Raw genomic sequence first — 19,890 nt, 5'->3', positions numbered from 1 at the left:
TTTCCAAGCAGAGCTGTTTAGCTGTTCAGCAAAAACAGACACTACTTTAAATGGTAGTATGTCTCTTGAAACAAACATGGAAATACATCTGGCAGGGAGGCTGACAGTAACCAAGGGGGACAATTAACATCAGCACCAGGTCCCACATACCAAATAATCACATTTGTATTGTCCACAAAAAGGAGGAATGAGATCTACTGGGAGTTGTGATAGTTAATATTTTAGTGTTTCCACTCCTCCTTCTGGGGTTCCAAAATTAGGCTGTTAAAATTGCTTCACGATGAAAGCATATAAGTGCTCAGCTCTAGAACAGAGTTGTTGTCACTGGGCCAAATCCTAAGGTCTTTGCTCACTCCTAACTCCAGCTGACTTCAGTGAGCGTGGCTCCCAAGTAAAGGTTGGGGATTTGGCAGGACTATTGTTTTGCTTCTTTTGAAATGAAACTTTTTTTTTTTACTGTTTTACTTTGCGCATTAAAAGCAAAGGAATTCTGCGTGTAGCATGAATAGCCACCTGAACACATGTGGCATGCTGTGTTCTGAAGGACTTCATTCACCCTTCCTATTTCTGAGACCTTGTCAGTCAACCTCTTCTCCTCCACAACCGAATGCTGACAGACCCATGGCACAACTATGCCTCTTGCTTTTGTTTTTCCTATATGTTTGTTTCAAATTTGTACCCACCGTGACTTTATTCTGCCTAGATTTCTTGCTTAGCTACTGTGCCTTAAGTCTGACACAACGCTCGCTCATTTTCTGATCACAGAAAGAACAAAACCATAATGCTAGGATTTGGTTGCTATATGGCCTATTAGCTTTAAAAAAAACCCCACCCAACACACACAAACAAAGCTATTCTGGCTTATTTGATCCCATAGGTTTGTGTACCTCCTTCTTGCCTGTCAATCCACAAACAGATTCACATCTGAATTATACAGCTTGTTCCCATCTTTCCACTTCAAACTCTTTAGTGGGAAGATTATGCCTTACAGAATATTAACAGTGTTTGTTGGCTCATTTTCAGTTTTTCTTTTTCCACAACCTCCTTCCCCTCCAAGTGCTTATTTTTACAACCTGGTAGCAAATTTTCTGCCTCCTGTCTTCTTTTTATCCCTCCCAAATCCTGACACTGTCCCATCTTTTAAATGCTGCATCTTGCCAGCTGCTCTGGAGACCAGGTTACTGGCACGGTTATTTTGGCAATGTCTGTTCTGAAGCCCAGCAGGACCCCTGCTGTCCTGGTGTGCAGATTTAACACAGCCTTGGCACCACTTGATCTGCAGCCCAGGATCTGGGGGGAACAGTAAAGACAGTTAATGCCTCTGAGCTTCTCAGTGCTCTACCTGGGGCCCCAATGAGTTTCTTTCATCTCGTTTTTCCAGCCTTAGAGTCCTACAGCAACTACCAGATACATGGCAAATATTGTCATTTATAAATCAAAATCTTTTTCCACCTTGGTAACATTTTCCTTGCTATACATCTAATTACCTTACTATCGACCATGGCAGAGATCTGTTTATTTCCAGATCCAGTCCTGATCTGGCACAGATTTCTAGCTATAGGTCTTCTCATAATGCAACTTAGGGCATGCATTTATACCTTCCAACACATCTACTCCAGGCATTTTCCAATTTTCAAACCGCACTCCCAAATCATTTGAAGGAAAATTACTCCTGTATTACTCAGTTTTCAAGGAACCTCTTAGTAGTACAGAAAGTTTCCATCTAAGTAAGCCTGTCTTTTTTCTTACCATCATTCCAGGTAAGTGATGCTCAGCAAAAACTGCATACAGTGTCGTACATAAAGAATAAACCAATTACCCACATGAAGAGTTTATGATGATGTTGTTGCACATACGGAATTACAGTTACTTGGCACTTGATGGAGATACTTCAAGGCCTGAATAATGCATCAAGTTTATAATGTAAATATATATATTTGGAGATGTTAATTGGCAAGTTATGTATGAGATTTATGGCACATCTTTTACTCCTTTTACCTCAGACTAATCTGTTTCTTTTGTATTTTTCCTAAACCTCCAAGCTGCTGAAGATCTTCAGCCAGCTATTGTTTCAAGATCAACCCTGCAAAACAAAAACATTTTATTTTTATCCTCACCAGCTGCACAACTTTCCTTCTCAAATTATCTCTATCAAAGTTTCAAGACAAAAAAATGACTGACTGCACTGTTATATTGAGACATATAGCTTCTTCTAAAAAGAAAAATAATTATACACAGAACATCACAAACAGAGAGAATTTAAGACTGTAACTCTGAGGTACTACAGCTTTTAGTCAGTATTAAAAGGGATAAGCTTTTCAGAATCTGAGTTTAAAGTTTAGCTGCTGCTACTGAAAGCCTGTGCACAACGAGCTAAGAATTAAAAAATAAATTCATAAAAGACTTGTAACACTATCACACAGTTAGGCTCTCCAAAAAAAAATGAAGCATATTTAAACTTCAGATTGTTGGTGTTGAGAGAGAAAAGAGCTTCGTATTGACATACAATACCAACAGACTTTACAGTAATTGTTTTTATGATAGGAAAGTGAGGGATTTCAAATGAGTAAAACACTGTTGTTTGACAGAAATAATGGGAGTAACTTCAGTGGGGTTGCGTGAGGGATTCAGGCAGGCAAGAGAGCAGTGGGGAAGAAGAGGAAGGAAAGCCAAGTGGGGACTGAGCATGTTTGGAAAAACATGAGCATGAATCCTGGTTGTATCCATGAAATCCAGCCATCCACTTTGGCTGGGCTGCCGTCAGAGTAGCTACCATTCCTGTATCAGCAGAGTGGCACTGATCCGTGAGGAGTGTGGCATATTATAGCAGATATCAGAGCCTGAAGAGCAAGCAACCACTGTTGAATTGAAGAGCAAGCTCACTGATAACTTCTAAGATTTATACCTGCTTTTTCTCATCAACTGATTTTTTTTATACACAGCAGTGACTTTGAGTATGACTGGGCTGGAGGAATGATAACTCATGGAAAGGAGATCTTTTTCTGGAACGGAGCAGCTGGTAGTAAAGGCCAAATGATGTTACCTCACTTGCTACTTCAGGAATATTGTATTTATTGCAATGTGTTCCCTGCAGAGTCAGAAAAAACAGGCTGGTTTTCTCATCTTGTTTAAAAAGGATCTGGCTCTTTTCATCTGACTTGAGGGGCTCCTTCCTGTGGCCACCTTCTATTCACAGCTGAATTCTCCTCAGAAATTTTAGGTTTGGTTTTCATTAAAAAAAAAATCTTTGTAAAATGCTTTTAATTCATCTACATTCTAGCAAACTTCAAGTAGGTTTGTTACTACTGTTGGAATTAATTTTAGATTTAAGTATCTACAGAGACTCATTTGTCCAGAACATCTTTCTTAGCTGCCAGGTAGGAACTGCTGAAAGAAAAAGTGCTACCAAGGGCAGAATAGGAGCCCAGGGTTGCATAAAGGAGCCTACACTGCTATGGACACAGGAGCTCGAAAGTCCTCCACTGGCAACAGAGTTAAAAGAGATCTCCTGAGTTACATTACTACCTACCCAGATAGGAGACTAAGACAAGGGGAGACTAAGAGGGTTTAATTTCTTCTGCAAAAGGAATGTTTTCTGTTACCTCATTGTCTGAGTTCTAAATTTATGTATAGTTTCCTTTATATACATTAAAAAGAGAGCATGATGTTACATTAAGAGCTAAATAGGCACCCACACGCAGAGCACAGACAGTATAATGCCAGACAACACAGGGAAACTAAAATGCAACTTGAAGATTTTATTTGTGAATAAAACGAGCACAGCCTGGATACAGATGAAAAGGAAAGTGCAAACAGTAAGGTTTGCTTCTTTTCCAAGAGTACTTATGGCATGAGTGCCAGCATCCACGTGGTAATTCTAAAAGGTCCCTTCCCTGACTGAAGAACCACCATCCATTTTCTTAACAGGCATGTTTAAACTTGGCTAACCTTGGAAACCTGGAAATCTTGCCTCTAAAGACAAACCTTGCACTGTGTCAGAAAACCTAGCCCTGGATTAAAGCATTTGGGCGAGAAAAGGTGCAGAGAGAGAAGTACTGAAAAGCAGAGTGAACAAGCCAGCAAAAAAAGTTAAGTGTTCATCTGGATCTTTTGGATGGCCATGAGAACGAAGTTCATTTGTCATTATGACTAACTGCAGGAGGTAGATCTAACTGCTGTGCACCTGCCAAAGACTGCTCTGTGCCCATACTTCATGAAAAGAGTACATGATTGATCTTGTAGCTAGAATTTAATAGCAGTGCTTCATATCTTGAAGCCTGGATAGGCTCAATTTTTTTTCCTCTTTTTGTCATAGGTGCATAGCTTTCCATTATAGGACTGGCTGCAAAACAGCAATTCCACATAGCAAAAAAAGTTCTGATTTTGAATGATTTTTTTTTTCCACATTGACATAAAAAAACAACTGCAGACTTTCAAAATGTCTTTGTAGAGGACTGTGAGCAAAAGAGTAAACTTCCACGGAAGGAAACAGTTGGCCAGTTTTTGTCTGTAAGGTTCAAGACCTTGCTCTGGCAGATTCAAAGAGGTGTTCACCCTACTTAAATTCAAGCTCTTAACTCAGCAGTAGCTGTGTACTGTTGTAAAAGGAAAGTGATTTCCTCACAAAGAGGCCAATTCAGAACACATTAGACAGGCTTTTGCTTTAAATTACACTTTTGATAAAACTGCTTCTGTCTGTGTCTGTTTGTAACACAGGGAGACTGAACTACTAACTACCAAAAGTTGGGCTCTGATTACAGGTATGAATTAACCTATGATTTTTCTCCTCTTTTGACTACAAATTTCATCTGCAGTGAGGGAAAGGTTCTTCAATAAAGTTTACACATTCAGTAAGTACTTCTCCAAAACAAAGGCTTTGACCAAAAAGAAAAGACCACTTGGCAAACACACTTGATCAAAATGTTCATTATCAGACATGTTTAGCACATCATCACAAGTCACATTATAATAGATTCACAGAATGATTTAGGTTGGAAGGGACCTTCAAGATTATCTAATTCCAACCTCCCTGTTACAGGCAGGCTTTTTTCAGTCTCTCTGCTCAATCCTGAGATATTTTGGTTTTCAGAGTCAGTTCCAGAGCTTTTAAACCGGCAGGAGAAAAACTGGCATATCAATAAGGAATATTACACCTATACATGCAATGTTCAAGGATTTCTGTGCCTCACGTCAGGAATCTGACTTGGACTATAAAAGCTGGTCATTCCTCTCTGTTGTGCATACATAATTTTTGTAAAACTCAAATGAAATAAAATGTTGGGGGAAATGGAGATGTGAGTGCAGCTCTAAGACCACATTTAACTATAATTGCTATAAAAAGCTGTCAGGATGACTTTGCTCTCTCACCTGAGCTATGTAATTCTTTGACTTACTCTGAGAAAGAAGCTATATATATACATAAATAATGGTTTTAGTAGTTTTGTGAACACCAGTTTGTAGTATTTTGCTCCTTTCTGAATCAAACCTAATCATCAGATACCGTACTTCCGATGCATTTTGCTCTTTTATTCAGAACACTAGACTGCTCAAATGAATTTAATAAAGCAGTGCATGTGTGGCATTTCAATAAAGCTTTTAAATGGCACTCAGAAATGAAGCATATTATGTCTCAAGAAAAGAAAAGCATTCAAGCAATCACTGTTAACTCACCTAAAGGCCTCTTGTCTGCAAATTCATATTGAACTTGCAGTGTTCTGCAGCTGGGAAACACCCTTTCCTCACAATTATTAATCGATCGGTCATTTGCCTATGCAACTGCAAATTGTGCAGGACTGAATACAAAGTCAAGGATATTCAACTTGTGCATTCACTACTGAAAATTTAGTCCTCTGCCTGACAAATATGGGGAAAAATATCAAATATGAGATTAATGCAATCTTCTACCCATCGTAAGCATACAGTAATGGCTCAGATAGGCAACAAGAAAAATATCTGTCATAGGACTGTCAGAAACAACAGTTTGGGATCAAGTGGTTATGTGTTATTTTCATTTAAATTAAATAAACTGTGAGGGAAAAAATGAACCTCTAAGCAAAGTTCGGGACTTCAAGAGGATAGTCTTTAACGTGCTTCATTCTCTTAAAGAAGAGAATGCCTTCAGCACTCTCGCATCCCTAGGGATTTTATTTTATACCACTGTGTCACACTCCAGGGTGCCATGGAAGGACCCAAGCTAGTGTCTGTCTGAACAAATACGTCCATCAAAAGCAGCATGGAGGTCGTAGCAGTTGTCTAGAAAGCAGCATAGCTATGTAAGCAGGTTGCTACATTGCTGCTAATGAGTGAAGGCTATCAGCAAGTACTGAGAGCTGATGAATTCCTATGGCCATGGGGTGTGGAATGGCCTTGGCCTTTGTTAGACATGAGGTATCAGGTTAGAGTCATGCTTCACAGGAAAAGGAGACCGAATAGAAACCATTAGATACTTGGACGTGCTTGGGTGTGCAAGAGGTGTAGAATTTCTTCAAAGTAAATATGTTAAGGCTACTTGTAACATGAAACAAAAAGGAATAAAAAGATCCCATAGATGTATGTTCCTGGCAAACTGCTTAAAAATAGTTACCTCAGAAAGGAAATCAGGAAAGAGCGGAGTCCACAAAAAATGGTAAGGAGTGGAGTAAGAGAAAGAAGAGGAGTAAAAAAGAAAACTGGTATGCAAATGAAATTTGAGCTTTCAAGTTGAGCTGCTAAGGTTTAAGCACATTAATTGCCAAGGAAAGCTGAAGGAGCCCTTGCAAAAGGTATTTAAGGAAATGTCAAAGGATTGATGCAGACTAGGGAATGGAAAAGAAGAAACAGACTGTGGTAAAGCAAAGATGAGATAAAAGGCAGACTCAGAACTTATCAAATGCTTCATCTCACATTCTTCCCAGAACAATGATCCTGGGGTAAAATAACAGGAATAATAGGAAAGTATTTGCAGAAATTGATGGTATGACATCAAAAAAGCATCAATATACCTGCTGAGGTGAAAAGGAGAAAAATCCCTATTACAAAATTTTACTTTGCAAGTCTAGGACCAAGTTCTCTTAACAAATTTTATCAAGCAGGAAATGATACAGAAAAATAGAGATTTATTTCAAGAGGAGGGGGAAAGGAATCCCAGAAAATGAATATTTATTGATCTGATCGCAACAGTGCAGCCAGCAACAACAACAACAACAACAAACAGCCAAATCCTCCTAGACTAGTTATCTTGGACGAGATGAAAAATTTTCTAGTCAAAGAATATTTGGTAGGCCAAAGGAAGATGTGGTCTATTTCAATGTGCTATCAAATAGGAATCTATTAGCCAAGACACAAAAGAATGGAAGTAGTGAAGGAAAGTGAGTCCAACGGATGAGAGTTTCTGCTGAAGGAAGTACTATCTTGAAGGATGACCATTAGTGGAGTTCTTCAAAGAACAACACCAGCCATTTTAAGGCCAATCTTGCTTTCTGTATTTTCATTACTGAATGTGATGAGATGAAGTTTATTTTATATCAGCCTGACTTGTTTAGTCTAGAAACTAAAAGGCTTGGGAAGAATATAAAAGTCTACTCCTAAATGATGGAAACACATACTAAGAATGGTAAAGACCTGTTTCAACTAAAGAAGCACTATCAAAAGTACTATGCCACACAAGCTGGCCAGAGATGAAGTTAGACTGGAATTAGGAGGAAGGAGTGAGCAGAGGACATCCTTTATCCATTAGAGCATCCAGGTGCTGGAAGTCTTTCAAAAGGAGTAGCAATAAATTCTGAGCATTACTTTAAGACAAAGAGTATAGGATAGTAGGCTGTGATGGTAGATTTGGACTGTCTTCCAGCTTTGAAAACAACTTTCTTTGTTTCAGTGAAAATTCACACTTCTAGTAAATCCATTTTTTACCATGCCAGACTTGATTCAAGTCATCTTTACTTGCTGAAAGATAATAGACATTTTCTTCACTTTGGCAAGGTAGAAAGCGTGAATAGAGGAGAATGAACTGATCACTTTTCTGTTTTGCCTCAGATATCTCAATGCACCTAAGAAATGATCTGACATATATCTCAAAGCAAAAACAATAGCAGAATGTGTTAACAAGGAGAAAAGTAGAAAAGAGTCAAAATAAATATAAAAACAAGAACTCTGCTCAAGAAAATATTGATAGACTATTACTTTCTTACTGTTAAAGAAATCCTCTAGTTACTTAATCTGCTACAGAAAGTAGCGTCTTAAAAACACTCAAGCACATTTATTTCCCTCAGTCTTACTTCACAGTATGTACTCACCATTTTATGCAGAGGCATGTGGGTAAGATTAAGGAGAACCCTTCCACAGGATTTTTTTAAGCTCTTTGGTATTCCTTTGAAGACTGCAGCAGTAGTTTACATACTGGGTATTTAGCAGTAGTGTGGAGAGAGAAACGCTAACTGTACACCATACTCTCTGCTTCTTTAAATATTAATTGGTGAGTAACCATCTATGGAGCCTCATAAAGAATTAACTCTTTAAATGGGGAAGATCTCTGCTTAAGTGCATAGCACAAATCCTGCATGATTTAGATCCCACACAATCATATTAAAATCCAAAGAGTTTCCAGCTGTTTGCATTGTTCAGTATCTAATATTAATACCTGGTTTTGAAATTCTGTGCAAGCAATACTGCTCTATTACACTAGAAAAACAGGAGAAAGTAAATTCAACCTTCTCAACTGATTTGGGGATGTAAGTAAATTACATCAAAATCTTGAACCTCAATGCTGAATCAACTTCTTGGTTTACCACTTTTCAACAACTTCCATCTTGTTTATTACATATCAGGTTATTCATAGAGCTTGAACAATTGTGCTACATCTCCTGAACTGACATTTCGGAATTTGAAAATAGTATGAATTTCCCTGAATACTGGCTAATGAATAGTATGTGTGCAGAAGTGCCAGACTGAGAAACTCACTTATTTTGTGAAATACATATTCCAAATGTCATATTCATTTGGAGGATTAGTTTCTACTTTTTTTTTTTTTTTTTTTTTTTTCCCCGTTTTCAGCTGTTCAACTTACCTAACTGGCCTGAGTGTAAGCAATTTGTTAGGCCAATGAAATTGTTGGTGTGAAGCTATTGCATCAAAAATACATGACCGCAGTACATCATAATTAGGCCTGAACTTTAAAAAAAAGTAGATAGAAATTGGCAAAGCTGTGAAAGAATATTTGGCCTTCATACATATTCACTACTATCTATAAATAAGTAAATTTTACATGAGAGATTGCTTCTAATGATAAGGGTCAAGGCTTACTACTCCTTCTAGAGTGCAGGCAAGAATCTGACATGTGTTTTACATACTTTAAACAAGACACTAATAATCCAAAGACCAGCGCTGACCAATCCTGCAGGTACTAGCGTAAACATCACAGATGCTCAAGCTCCCTTAAAACTTAAAAACAGGAAAGGCATTTTCTAAGATGCAGTCCACTGTCTATGAATATCCCCAGCCATTATTCACAATATAGCAATAATGACTTGACTCAAACCTATTCAGAAATCAGCAGATGGTCTCCTCCCTCTTCATATAGATGTGCAATAAAAAAAAAAAATCCTTAAATAAAAAGGATAAAGGAAAAGGAGTTATGTGCCAATTATGCCAAAACATACAGAAACATTATCAGATGTGATAATATTTTCTTTAGATTCATCTTCTGTCAAATTTTAGCCTTCTTTACTAAATTCAAAGTATCTTTATACACAAGAGACATGAGAAATGTGATTTGATTGCTGCCACCACATTTCTGCCTCTGTTGCTGTTAGTAGTTGTACAAGTGTGTAGTGTGTCTTTAATTGCTACCAACAGGGAGAAATCCTTCCTTAGGATTCAGTAGCCAATGAATTCCTCACTCCTTGAATTGAAAATACAGAAAATTTTTTCGCAGATTGGCTATTTGCCTTTTGGAAGGCAGATGTGAAGGACCTAAGCAGGTAGAAGGCGTGACTACAAGCAGATGCACGTAATAGAATTAGCATCAGTATACATTAATTTGGTACCCTCATATTCTCCTAATATACTTCAAGTATCCACTTAAGTCATACTTAGATGTGAAGTAAATGGTTTCAAGAGTCAACAGATTAATTTAATAAGTTAATTATTAGCTTTGCAGCATTCTTAACCATTCCAGGTCTAGTGTATTTAGCACAATAGCAGTACATGTAGTGCTACAGGGTGGCTCACTTACAGTGTTTACTACCCTTTGGATATCTGTTTGAAGTTGTATTAACAAGGCATCACAATGGAAGTGCTACCTGTAAAGTATGTGAGGACACACAGTCCAAAAGACGTGTTCACAGTATACAGTACTGTATCTACTACACGATAAAGTAGTAGAACATTTACATCTACTACTTAGAACATGTAAAATGGGCTTGCTTGTGCAGACCAGGCAACGTGGTGTAATTAAAGAGCGTTTGAATTTCCTCATTCTGAGCAGCTTTGTTGAAGTTCAGGCACGAAAGTGCTCGTGATGGGGAAGACATGCAGAAGAGGATGGCCTTCCAGCTTTCAGTGTCTGTGTGTACTCACCAGTAAATATGCTCCTAATCCATAGGAAAATGTGGTGGGAAATTTTAGGTTTTATTACAGGCTAGCTGGTTTCCTATGGCAAAGGTGTGTACATGCAAGTCATTCTTTCAAGTTTTAGGTACTTGATAACATCCTGAAGTTCTGCTTCTCAGACTCATGCTAGTCAGGAATTGTAGTACTCTGTGTCATCGTCTGAATACAGCCTGGAGTGTGCTAGATAAAACCCTTTTTCCGGACTTTGTTACTATAAGGGGCTATGTGTCACAGTCTATGATTACAAAAGGCTGGAAGCAATGTCTCTACGTTAGCTCTGCATTAGTTTTTCAAAATTATCATTCCATTGAAATGTTTTCAAATGCATTTTGAAGGTTGCTATTATCCACGTTGTTTCTATTTCTATATTTGGAGTCATAATGGTGTTTTACCCCAGAAACAAGCTATTATGGGGTAATTAGACCCTGCACAAACTGTTCTGCAGTAACTGCAGAAGACATGAACTTGTTAACTTACACAACAGAGGGTACCTGAAGAAAGCACAGCCCTCTGTGATTGACAAGACAGCAGCCTAGGCAGAAGACATAGTGGAATGAAAGCTAATGCACAGGTCGTTGGCACACACTGACATATGTCTCTGTCAGAATCTTTGGCTTCTGAAGTACATAAGCTCTCCTGAAAAAAAAAAATAATCATGAAGTCATTGATAATTTTTCCATCCCTCTGCTTACTAGGACAAAAAATCTTATTAACCTGGTCTAGTATTAAATGGGGAAGTTGGTGGCCCTGCATGTGGCAGGAGGGTTGGAGATTCATGATCCTTGAGGTCTCTTCCAACCCTGGCCATTCTGTGATTCTGTGAACCTAGTGATCACAGGGGTCTTTTGAATCATCTATTGAAATAACAATACAGAACATTTTCTGATCTTATGCGCAGTTCTAAATGTGAATACACAGATTACATGTTTACTTAAAATATCTGTATGCAAGTGATGGCATCAAAAGCACAGTCACGGCTTTTGCCTACTGCAGTGTATCACTCCTAATGCTCACAAGACTGGAAGAATTGATGATGGTAATGTTTGATTAGAAACTGCTTAGTAGTCTTTTTGCTCTCTGGCTAGATGTGCCTAAGTCCTGTTGTCATCCTTCTGAAAGCACGCATAAGGAGCAAGAAGGATCCCTACGTGCAGCACTTTGCTTTGTCTTTGTTTAGGATTCCTGCCTGTCTGTTCATTTTGAGAAACTTGAGTGCTCTGTGACTCAGTGGGAAAATCCCTCATGTGAGCAGCACCTTAGCTCTGTAACAGCTTGCTTGGCTGTGCCTGGGAGCAGAGGGAGCACTCATTCCACCTGGCCCAGACACAGGTACAGCACAAGTGAGAACCTGGTGCTGGCTGTGCAGTGAAGGCTCCAGTTCCTACTGGGACCTCATTGGGGGGCTGAGCTCCCCTCTGGACAAATACCAAAAGCAATTCTGGGGAAATGCTCTCTGTGGGAGGATTTAGGTACCTATCAACCGGATCCTTTTAGAGTCTAGGGCTGAACCAATAACACATTTACTCTTTCCCTTCTCACCGGGGAGACTGCAGCAGTGTCCCAGGAGTGCTGAATGTGTATTGCAAACAACACGAACAGAGAATGATATTGTTCCTGGGAGAGCTCTTCTACAGAGGTTGTTTTACATAGGGGATACCTTAGTTCTCCTCCTTGGAGTAAAGCATTCAAAAAAAAAATCCCAAAGCCTACGTCAGAATTCTACCCACACAGACTCTTGCGACTTGCACTCTGAAAACCTAGTTTTAACTGCAGACTAACATAGCAGCTTTCATACATTACACCAGGCTCCCAGTGCCTTTTAAACTCAGGCCAACATGGACCTTCCCTGTCAGGCAGATGTTCTGCTCACATGGTATTTTCTAAGCCTCTACCCAGCTGTAAGCTCCAAGTGATGAGGACCTCCCTATTTTGATACATTTACCCAGCACACAGCATCACTGTGGAAGTCTACAGGAAGATCTGGCAGCTGCTGTCATGATACTGATCATAAGTAGCAGAGGATCAGTAAAATCATATTATCCAGGAAAGCTGCAGAGAACATTCATTATCTACGGAAAGTACTTTCCTCCCCTTTCTACTCAATATTCCAAGTCACATATTGGCAGGCAGAAAAACTTTTCATGTAGTAGTCAATTAAAAAATTAGGGGCCATGCCATTTGAGCTGGATGTTGGTTTTCAGTAAGGTACACTGAACCACATTTAGTAATCAATAAATAAAAGGCTGGGAGAAAAAAAAACACAAAGATTTTCTGCGTAGTGTACAAAAGAATTCTTGTGCCAAAGCTGTCACTTACATCCCATTTCAACTACTGGCTCATTAAACAGTGAAAGTTAACTGATGGGTCTGCTAGAGGGGAAGAGGGAAGTGGAATATCTGAAGTCTCCCACCAAAATAGTCCTCTCCGGACACTGAGAAAATAAATCATTCCAGCCATGAACAAAAACTCTGTAAGTGATCTGATGCACAATGTGAAAATAGCTAAAATCACCTGTTGGCAGTGATCCCCTGCCTCACCCCCTTTCCTCCTCCAGGTCCTTAGAGTAATAAGAAGGTGAAAACACAAAACAAATTCCCCAAACCCAACCATCTCAAAAGGCAAGTGTTCCCCACTTCAGACCCCCGAGCCTCCCGGGTGACAGAGAGAATTCAGTAGTAGGAATGTCAGAGCAGACACTGCAATCGGAGGTGGCTCACAGCACTCCGCTGCTGATCCTGCCACAGAGCTTCAAACACAAATCAGAGAAATGCATCTTTAAAAAAAAAAAAAGAAAGAAAAGAAAAAAGAAAAAAGAAAAGAAAAGAAAGAAATAAAAGAGATCTAAGTACCTTAGATTCCTGGCTGGTGGTTGATGCTGGAGATGGAGGCTGCTCTGTGCTCTCCACTTCATTCTCTTTCTCCACACTGTCCACGCTGACTTCAGTCATGCTGCTCGGAGGAATCATTTTCCCTCTAAAACACTGCTAGTATCAGGAAAATGAGCTACAGACCTTTCTTGCTTATTCTCATTTACCGTCCTCTTTCTTCTCTGCTCTTCTCGAGCAAATGAACTCTGACCACTCAGTTTCACTACATTTGCAGGACTAGAATTCTCTGGATTTTCTTTTTTCTTTTTTTTTTTTCCTTCTCCTCCTCCTCCTCCCCTTCTTTCCTCCCTCCTCCCTCCCCTCCCCTGTGTGGTTCTGCTGCACGGGGAGCAAGTTATCGACGGCTCCGTAGGGCAATTGTGTGCCAGCTTCTCCGTTTTCCCCGATCCTTCTCTCCTCAACGTGAAGCCCGGAGGTGAGGAGCAGAGTCGTGACCATCAGCCCGCAATCAGCTGGGAGTGAGGCAAAGCAGAAAGCCCCAGCCACACACATACAGAGCACTGGAGGGAGGAGTTGGATTTCTAATGCTGTGGATAGCTTTGGGGAGCATGTGCTGTCACAGTAGTGTAAGAAAGTAATGTGTGCATGCATGCACACACACACACAGAGGCATACAGCATGCATGAGGCATGGGAGCATTTTTACCTTTTAATCAGGCTGAGGAAGGCAGAATTTGAAGGGCAGCTTTATATTCTTACAGGTCTGGTGATTTTCTGAAGAAGGGCTCTAGGGGAAAAGCAACACTCTCCTTACTTTGCCCCAGAGAAGATGATTAAAAATCTTAGCTGCTGTTGTCTCTTAAGCACCCACACTTTGCCTTACACCCCAAAGCAACAGGACAGAGCCAGAGAGGGGCACCTGTGGCTCCGAGTGCTTTCTACCCTTCTCCTAGGCAGGGCACCCCGGCTCTGAGCCACACGCATGCAATCAGGGCTTGCCGGAGCTCCCGGCGCTGCGCAGATCCGTACCTGTAGGTTGTCATAGTAATAACACTCGGTTGGGCTGCAGTGGGAAAGCTGTCGGCATCCCCAGGCGCCGTCTTTCCCGAGGATGCAATGCCCAAAGTCACTCTCGGAGCTGCGGTAGCCCCGGCAGAAGGACGGCATGACTTTGCTGGCAGGCTCAACCCTCGCCTCTGGGTTAAATCAGCTGCAAAGGCACCTGTATGCTCTCCTCCCTGCTGACTTCAGGTCTGCGTGGCGAAAGGTTGAATGGATGTGCTCCCCAACACGTGTGTGCTTTGTGGAGTGGGATTCACTCCATACAGCTGGGGGAGATGTCTCTTTATACTTCAGGGGAAGAAAAATAAAAGCAACCCCAGTGTGCTTCCAATTATCAGTACTTACATCCCATAAAGCAAGAAGAAAAAAAAAAATTACTTGCTTTTTCCTGGAGGTACAGGCAAAGGTGTTTGGAGGTGATGCACTGACATCTGAGCCAGAAAGGAGCTCAAGAGAGGGTACCACATTCGCTTTGGTCCTACCCCTTAGAAACATTCTTGCTACCTGGGGCTGTCCTGTAGAACTACTCTAGCCCAAATGATCCGTGGGTGAAAGCAAAGCAGGATTTCAAGACACTAGGGGGTTGTACAGATGAAAGCCAGAGCAGAAAGTGCCCTGCAGCCTCAATATTTTTTATAACTATGCTGAAGTCTGGAAAAAAAACTACACTTTTCTTTGAATCTCTGGTTTAAAAAAAAAAAAAAGCATTTTTCTTTGAAATAGAGCATATAAGATACTGAAATCTTGAGGCAGTAAACATAAAATGCTGCAATGCTATTTGTACCACCATTTTAGAGCAAAAGTGTGTCTTAGGAGTCTGCCAACAGAATCCATTATTTGGCCTCACTAACACCATTACAGGGATCAAAACAAGAGCACCGGTTGGTGTTGAGGCAGTTTCAGTGACATCTGAGATTGAAGCAAGAAAACAGAGCTCAGAGGAGCAGATTTGGCAGATAAGTGAAAGAATTGATTTCCAAGGGTTTGTTATCTAAAACACAGCAAAATCTTTGGCTGTTCTCTTCAGAGCCAGAGCAACTCTCCAGACACAAAGCTCACTTCTTCCATCCAGTAAGTGAGATTTAGGTCCTAGCAATGACCAAGGACTGGGCTGAGTCTCAATTTCAGAGAATTAGGGCAGCTGTAGACAACAGAGATCTTGACAGCAATAGAATGATCCAGCTCTGACAGTAATAACCTTCCTGACAGTCAAGCCTAGTGCAGCCCATCAGGGCAAGGGCAGAAGGTCTGCCTGCTGCAAGGGCTGCTCTGCACAATAATGTGATAGGTGAGAATCATGAAGCTATTTTTCCATCCCATTCCTCAGCAGTGCTGTGAATCAGCCTTTCCTGTTAAGAGACTCAAAAGCATCTTCTTATGGTGAACTGCAGGCCACCTCTGAAGTGTGTCTGGAGTGGCTGGTTAATAGTTAACGCTCTAAGCGTTGTAAAATCCTGCACACATTTTGTATGAAGTGCTTGTAGCGTCATGACTGTGAAAGTGACTATCATGCCACACTCTACTCCTCTTTTTTTCCCCCGTTTGTTTTACCAAATTAGTACTGACACCTGCTGTACTCCCTCTCTTCTCCCAATTACTCACTTGTCAACCATGAGTGATCTGTCAGTTTCTTGACAATTAGCCTGGGAAAGATGAGTCAAACCAAAAATCTTACCAAAAAAGCAAAAAGGGAAGGAAGCTGGATTTTTTTACATTTTTATTTCCTTCCAAGGGAGCTGGCTATTGAAAATCAAATATTCGGTATAACAAAACAGACTGATCAAATTAGATGAGCTTACATCTCCTCTCTCTCCCACGCTTCACTCTTGAGAAGTTGGACTTGTGATTAGCACCGATCAGTCTCTGAGTGAGGGCACTCAGCAGAAATGTGAGCTCTGCAGCACGGCGCTAAATGAGAGGAAATTGAACAGATTCTCCAGTGAAGAGATGAGTGTAGATTTCTGGAGTGGGGAGAGGAAATCTGGATGAATAAAACATGAGGATGGATTCTCCGCCACCAGCTGAAGTTGTTGCAGTGTGTAAAGGTGCTTGGATGCTGCCTGGAGCCAATGCCAAGCGCTCTCCTGTTGGGCAGAGCAAGGCTGAGGACATGAGTGCTATGCCTCACCCTCTCTCCTGTGTCCAAGCACACACATGAGGGTGATGGGGTGTGATGCAGAGCACATGATGTGGTGCTGGAGATCCAGTTCCAAGTGAGAGCATCCCAGAAGCTCCCAGCACAGGAAAATATACTATCATTATTAATACACGTCTTTGTACTGCTGAGTCCTACCTGCTCTAAAGCTCCAAACTGGCAAGGCTAAGTTGATGTAGATGTTTTGGCATATACCACATTCCTTCACCTTCTTCCTCTAACATATTTAGGCACCTTTCTGCAAAAAGAGTACATAAACACAGCTGTATTTCACTGAGAGGTAAGTTATGAAACCAGCACTTATTTTATATATATATATAAATAACAAAGATTTTATATCCACTTTGACACACCCCACGTAATTACTAGAGAAAAATAAGAAGTAAAAAAAAAAGGAGAAGAATTCATTATTCAGCAAATAACAAATGTCATTATTCACTGCCTGGTGCATAAACCATCTCACAGCCCTGAGCAAAAAGAGTATAAAGGTGCTTACAGAGATGATACTACTAATAAATGGCACTTCTAAACCACTATGTACCTCTTCCTAGTGATGTACAAAGCAGGAATCAGGAGGAATCAGGATGTCCGCCACCAAAGCAGAGCCCTCAGAGGAAGGAGTACTGAAGTTTACTGAAAGACCAACATTCAACTGGCTGCAGACTGAGTGCTACGGAAAACCATTAGCCACAGAGTAAGGTTGACTTTCTGGCATTTGAAGTGCAACTTAATCAGCCTCTCTCTCAGTTCCTCAGTTCAATTTGTGAGTGTTCCAGCTGAGAAATAGTATCTTCAATTCTTATTCAATCCAATTTTGTCTTTGTGGAAACTGGCAACAGGCTATGCCTCTGTTGCTTTTCGTGATGGGAATTTTACTTTTGGCATGGTGCATTTGGCCAGACATACTGGTGGATGTCTTCACTAGGTTGTGCTCTCAGATATTCACTACAGCTGGCTACCAGATGGCAAAGACCAGATCATTGTGCTGGCAGAGAATTTGCTTGCATTTCCAGGCTTGTGGGCACTGCTCTGCCAGCAAACCCTGTAACCCACAGAGAAAACAGTGGTAAAATAGCAGAAAGAGGCTGTTTTTGTTGCTTTGTTTATAGTGACATACCTCTTGCTTGCTATCAGTACAACCTTGGCAGTTCATCAGGTGGCTAACATGGTAACAACTGCAACCACCTCCCTCAGGATTTTGCTTATGAAAATGCCATCCAAGGGCTACAGTCACCAGCTCATCAAATTGGAAGCAGAAACCAGACAATGCTCTGAAAGCATTCCAAGAGCTAATGGGATAGTGATGACTTGCATTTTGACTACAGTGATCTCAAAATACAATTTCGAGTCAAAGTAGTAAGCCTCCTATTGCTCCTGGGAGTGATTATACTGCAGCAAGGGAGTAATGGAGGAGGAAGCCAAACCAACAGATTTGCGCTTGTACTTAAGCACTGAGAAAAATGGAACCTCTGCTTGAACATAAATTTCAAAACCTGCCTTTTCTCCACACACTGCAGTGCTACAGGGAGTGATGCAGAAACCATGCTGCATCTCGGGCAATAAAGAATTTATCTTTCAGAGTGATCACGATGAGATTAAAATACTGCTACCCAGACATCTAGTTCAGGAAAACGAAGATAGCGGCATCCTCTTGTGACAACAAAAGTTGTCTGAGAAGAGGAGAAGAGGATGTAATTACAAAACATGGAGTTTAGCCAAGATACAGCATGTAATATGTTTGGGCTTACAAAAGATCTGCAATACCTTTAAATAACTAGCGACAGTCCCGACCTGATTTTACATCTCTGCTAGCAATGAGATTCCTTCTCTTTTTTTATAGGAATGTGATAAAGAAAGAGACCCATGGAATCAGTAGCACCACTTCATGCAACTCACAGATGCTCCTAGAAATTCATGGCATTTAATAGCCATTTACTGAAACAGTCCAATATGACTGTAGTGAGAATGCCCTGACCCAGTTCAGTGAGTTGCTGTGATGGTGATTCATCTACACAAGCACAACGTACTAAATTCTTTCAGAGTATCTGTGCTCCAAATATTTAGAGAAATAACAAAGTTATGATAACTAATGTACTGATCTCTCCCACTCTTTCTGGACTCTGCTTTAACCTCACTTCTGTTCTCCAGGATGAAAGGCTTTATGGAAAGTAGGATTCTTCTTGATGGCTCTCAGTACAACTCTGGAGAGTTTCCTATCACCCCAATCAACTCTTTCTACTCTTTTCTTCTCAGCCATTTCCAGGGCGAAGTGGAAGGAAATCCTCACAGGGTTACCATCCTGGATCTTGGGGTTATTATTTTTTTTCTAAATGACTTTCAATGGAAGGGAACTTTCAGTCACTTTTCTTTTCTTAACCTTCCCCAACCTGAATTCTCCTTGAAATTCCCTTGTCCAGCTGTTATCCTTTCTAGTTATGAGTACTACAACTTTGAGGGCTTCATTGGATTTGTCTTATGTACCTGCTTTCTCCATCACTCTGCTATTCAGTAGCGCATCATAATGAGGTACTTCTCAACTAATGCCAGTTAAAATGCATTTATAGCAATGTTTTGTAAATAGAATCTAAAACAAGCACTGGCAAACATTCCCACCATAGTTAGTGGTGAATACAAGGATATGTATATGCTCTTTTTTTTTTTCTTCCTTGCAGATATCTTATGGTTATGCACCAATTCTTAAAAGGCTGTGCATGCACAGTATTTCCTGTCTTAGGTAGTTAGGTTGTGCCTGTCCTGTAATATTTAGGCACAAACATGCATTCTGAATGCAAAATGAACTTTGCTGTCTACACAGTTGTGTTACCATAATTTGCATAGGAAGAAAAAAAGGATTTCTTAGTGCGCCGCTGACCTTTGTTAGAAAAGCAGGGCTTTTCTACAGAGCGTGGCACAACTCAGTTGTTCACAGCAAATCTCTAAGACCCTTTGGATCTGGTAGGATGAGAGACTTCACGGAAATATCAGAAATTATCATTATCAAAATTAACATTTTGCTCTATCAGATTAGTGCATGTGTCAAATGGAATAGAAGCGTGTATGATGAGGGCTGCCTACTATTACATAAGTTATTATAATGATTTATCCTAGCTCTTGAACAAGAATAAAGAAAACATTCAGCCTGCTATGAATTGAATGGAAAGGTGAGTATCTTACAGCCCACATATATTGCTTTTGTTTCTTGAACGTCGATAAGATGCAAAGCTTGAAAGATACTAATGGAAAATGGGCTGTGCTCTCT

The 19,890-nt window shown here is 40.4% G+C and overlaps 1 protein-coding gene across 1 annotated transcript in view; it reads right to left on the bottom strand.

Annotated features, from left to right (window-relative positions):
* Positions 1-13,976, bottom strand: part of STAC (SH3 and cysteine rich domain) — a 74,454-nt gene extending 60,478 nt beyond the window's left edge. The window contains exon 1 of the mRNA XM_003207280.4: positions 13,437-13,976. Coding sequence (XP_003207328.1) covers positions 13,437-13,553 — 117 coding nt within the window. The 5' untranslated portion in view covers positions 13,554-13,976. The remainder of the gene's footprint in view (positions 1-13,436) is intronic.
* Between the last annotated feature and the right edge of the window lie 5,914 nt (positions 13,977-19,890).

This window comes from Meleagris gallopavo, chromosome 6 (genome assembly GCF_000146605.3).
Source record: "Meleagris gallopavo isolate NT-WF06-2002-E0010 breed Aviagen turkey brand Nicholas breeding stock chromosome 6, Turkey_5.1, whole genome shotgun sequence".
Lineage (NCBI taxonomy): Eukaryota > Metazoa > Chordata > Aves > Galliformes > Phasianidae > Meleagris > Meleagris gallopavo.
Note: the sequence above shows the minus strand (reverse complement) of the source record. Positions and strands in the feature narration are given on the sequence as shown.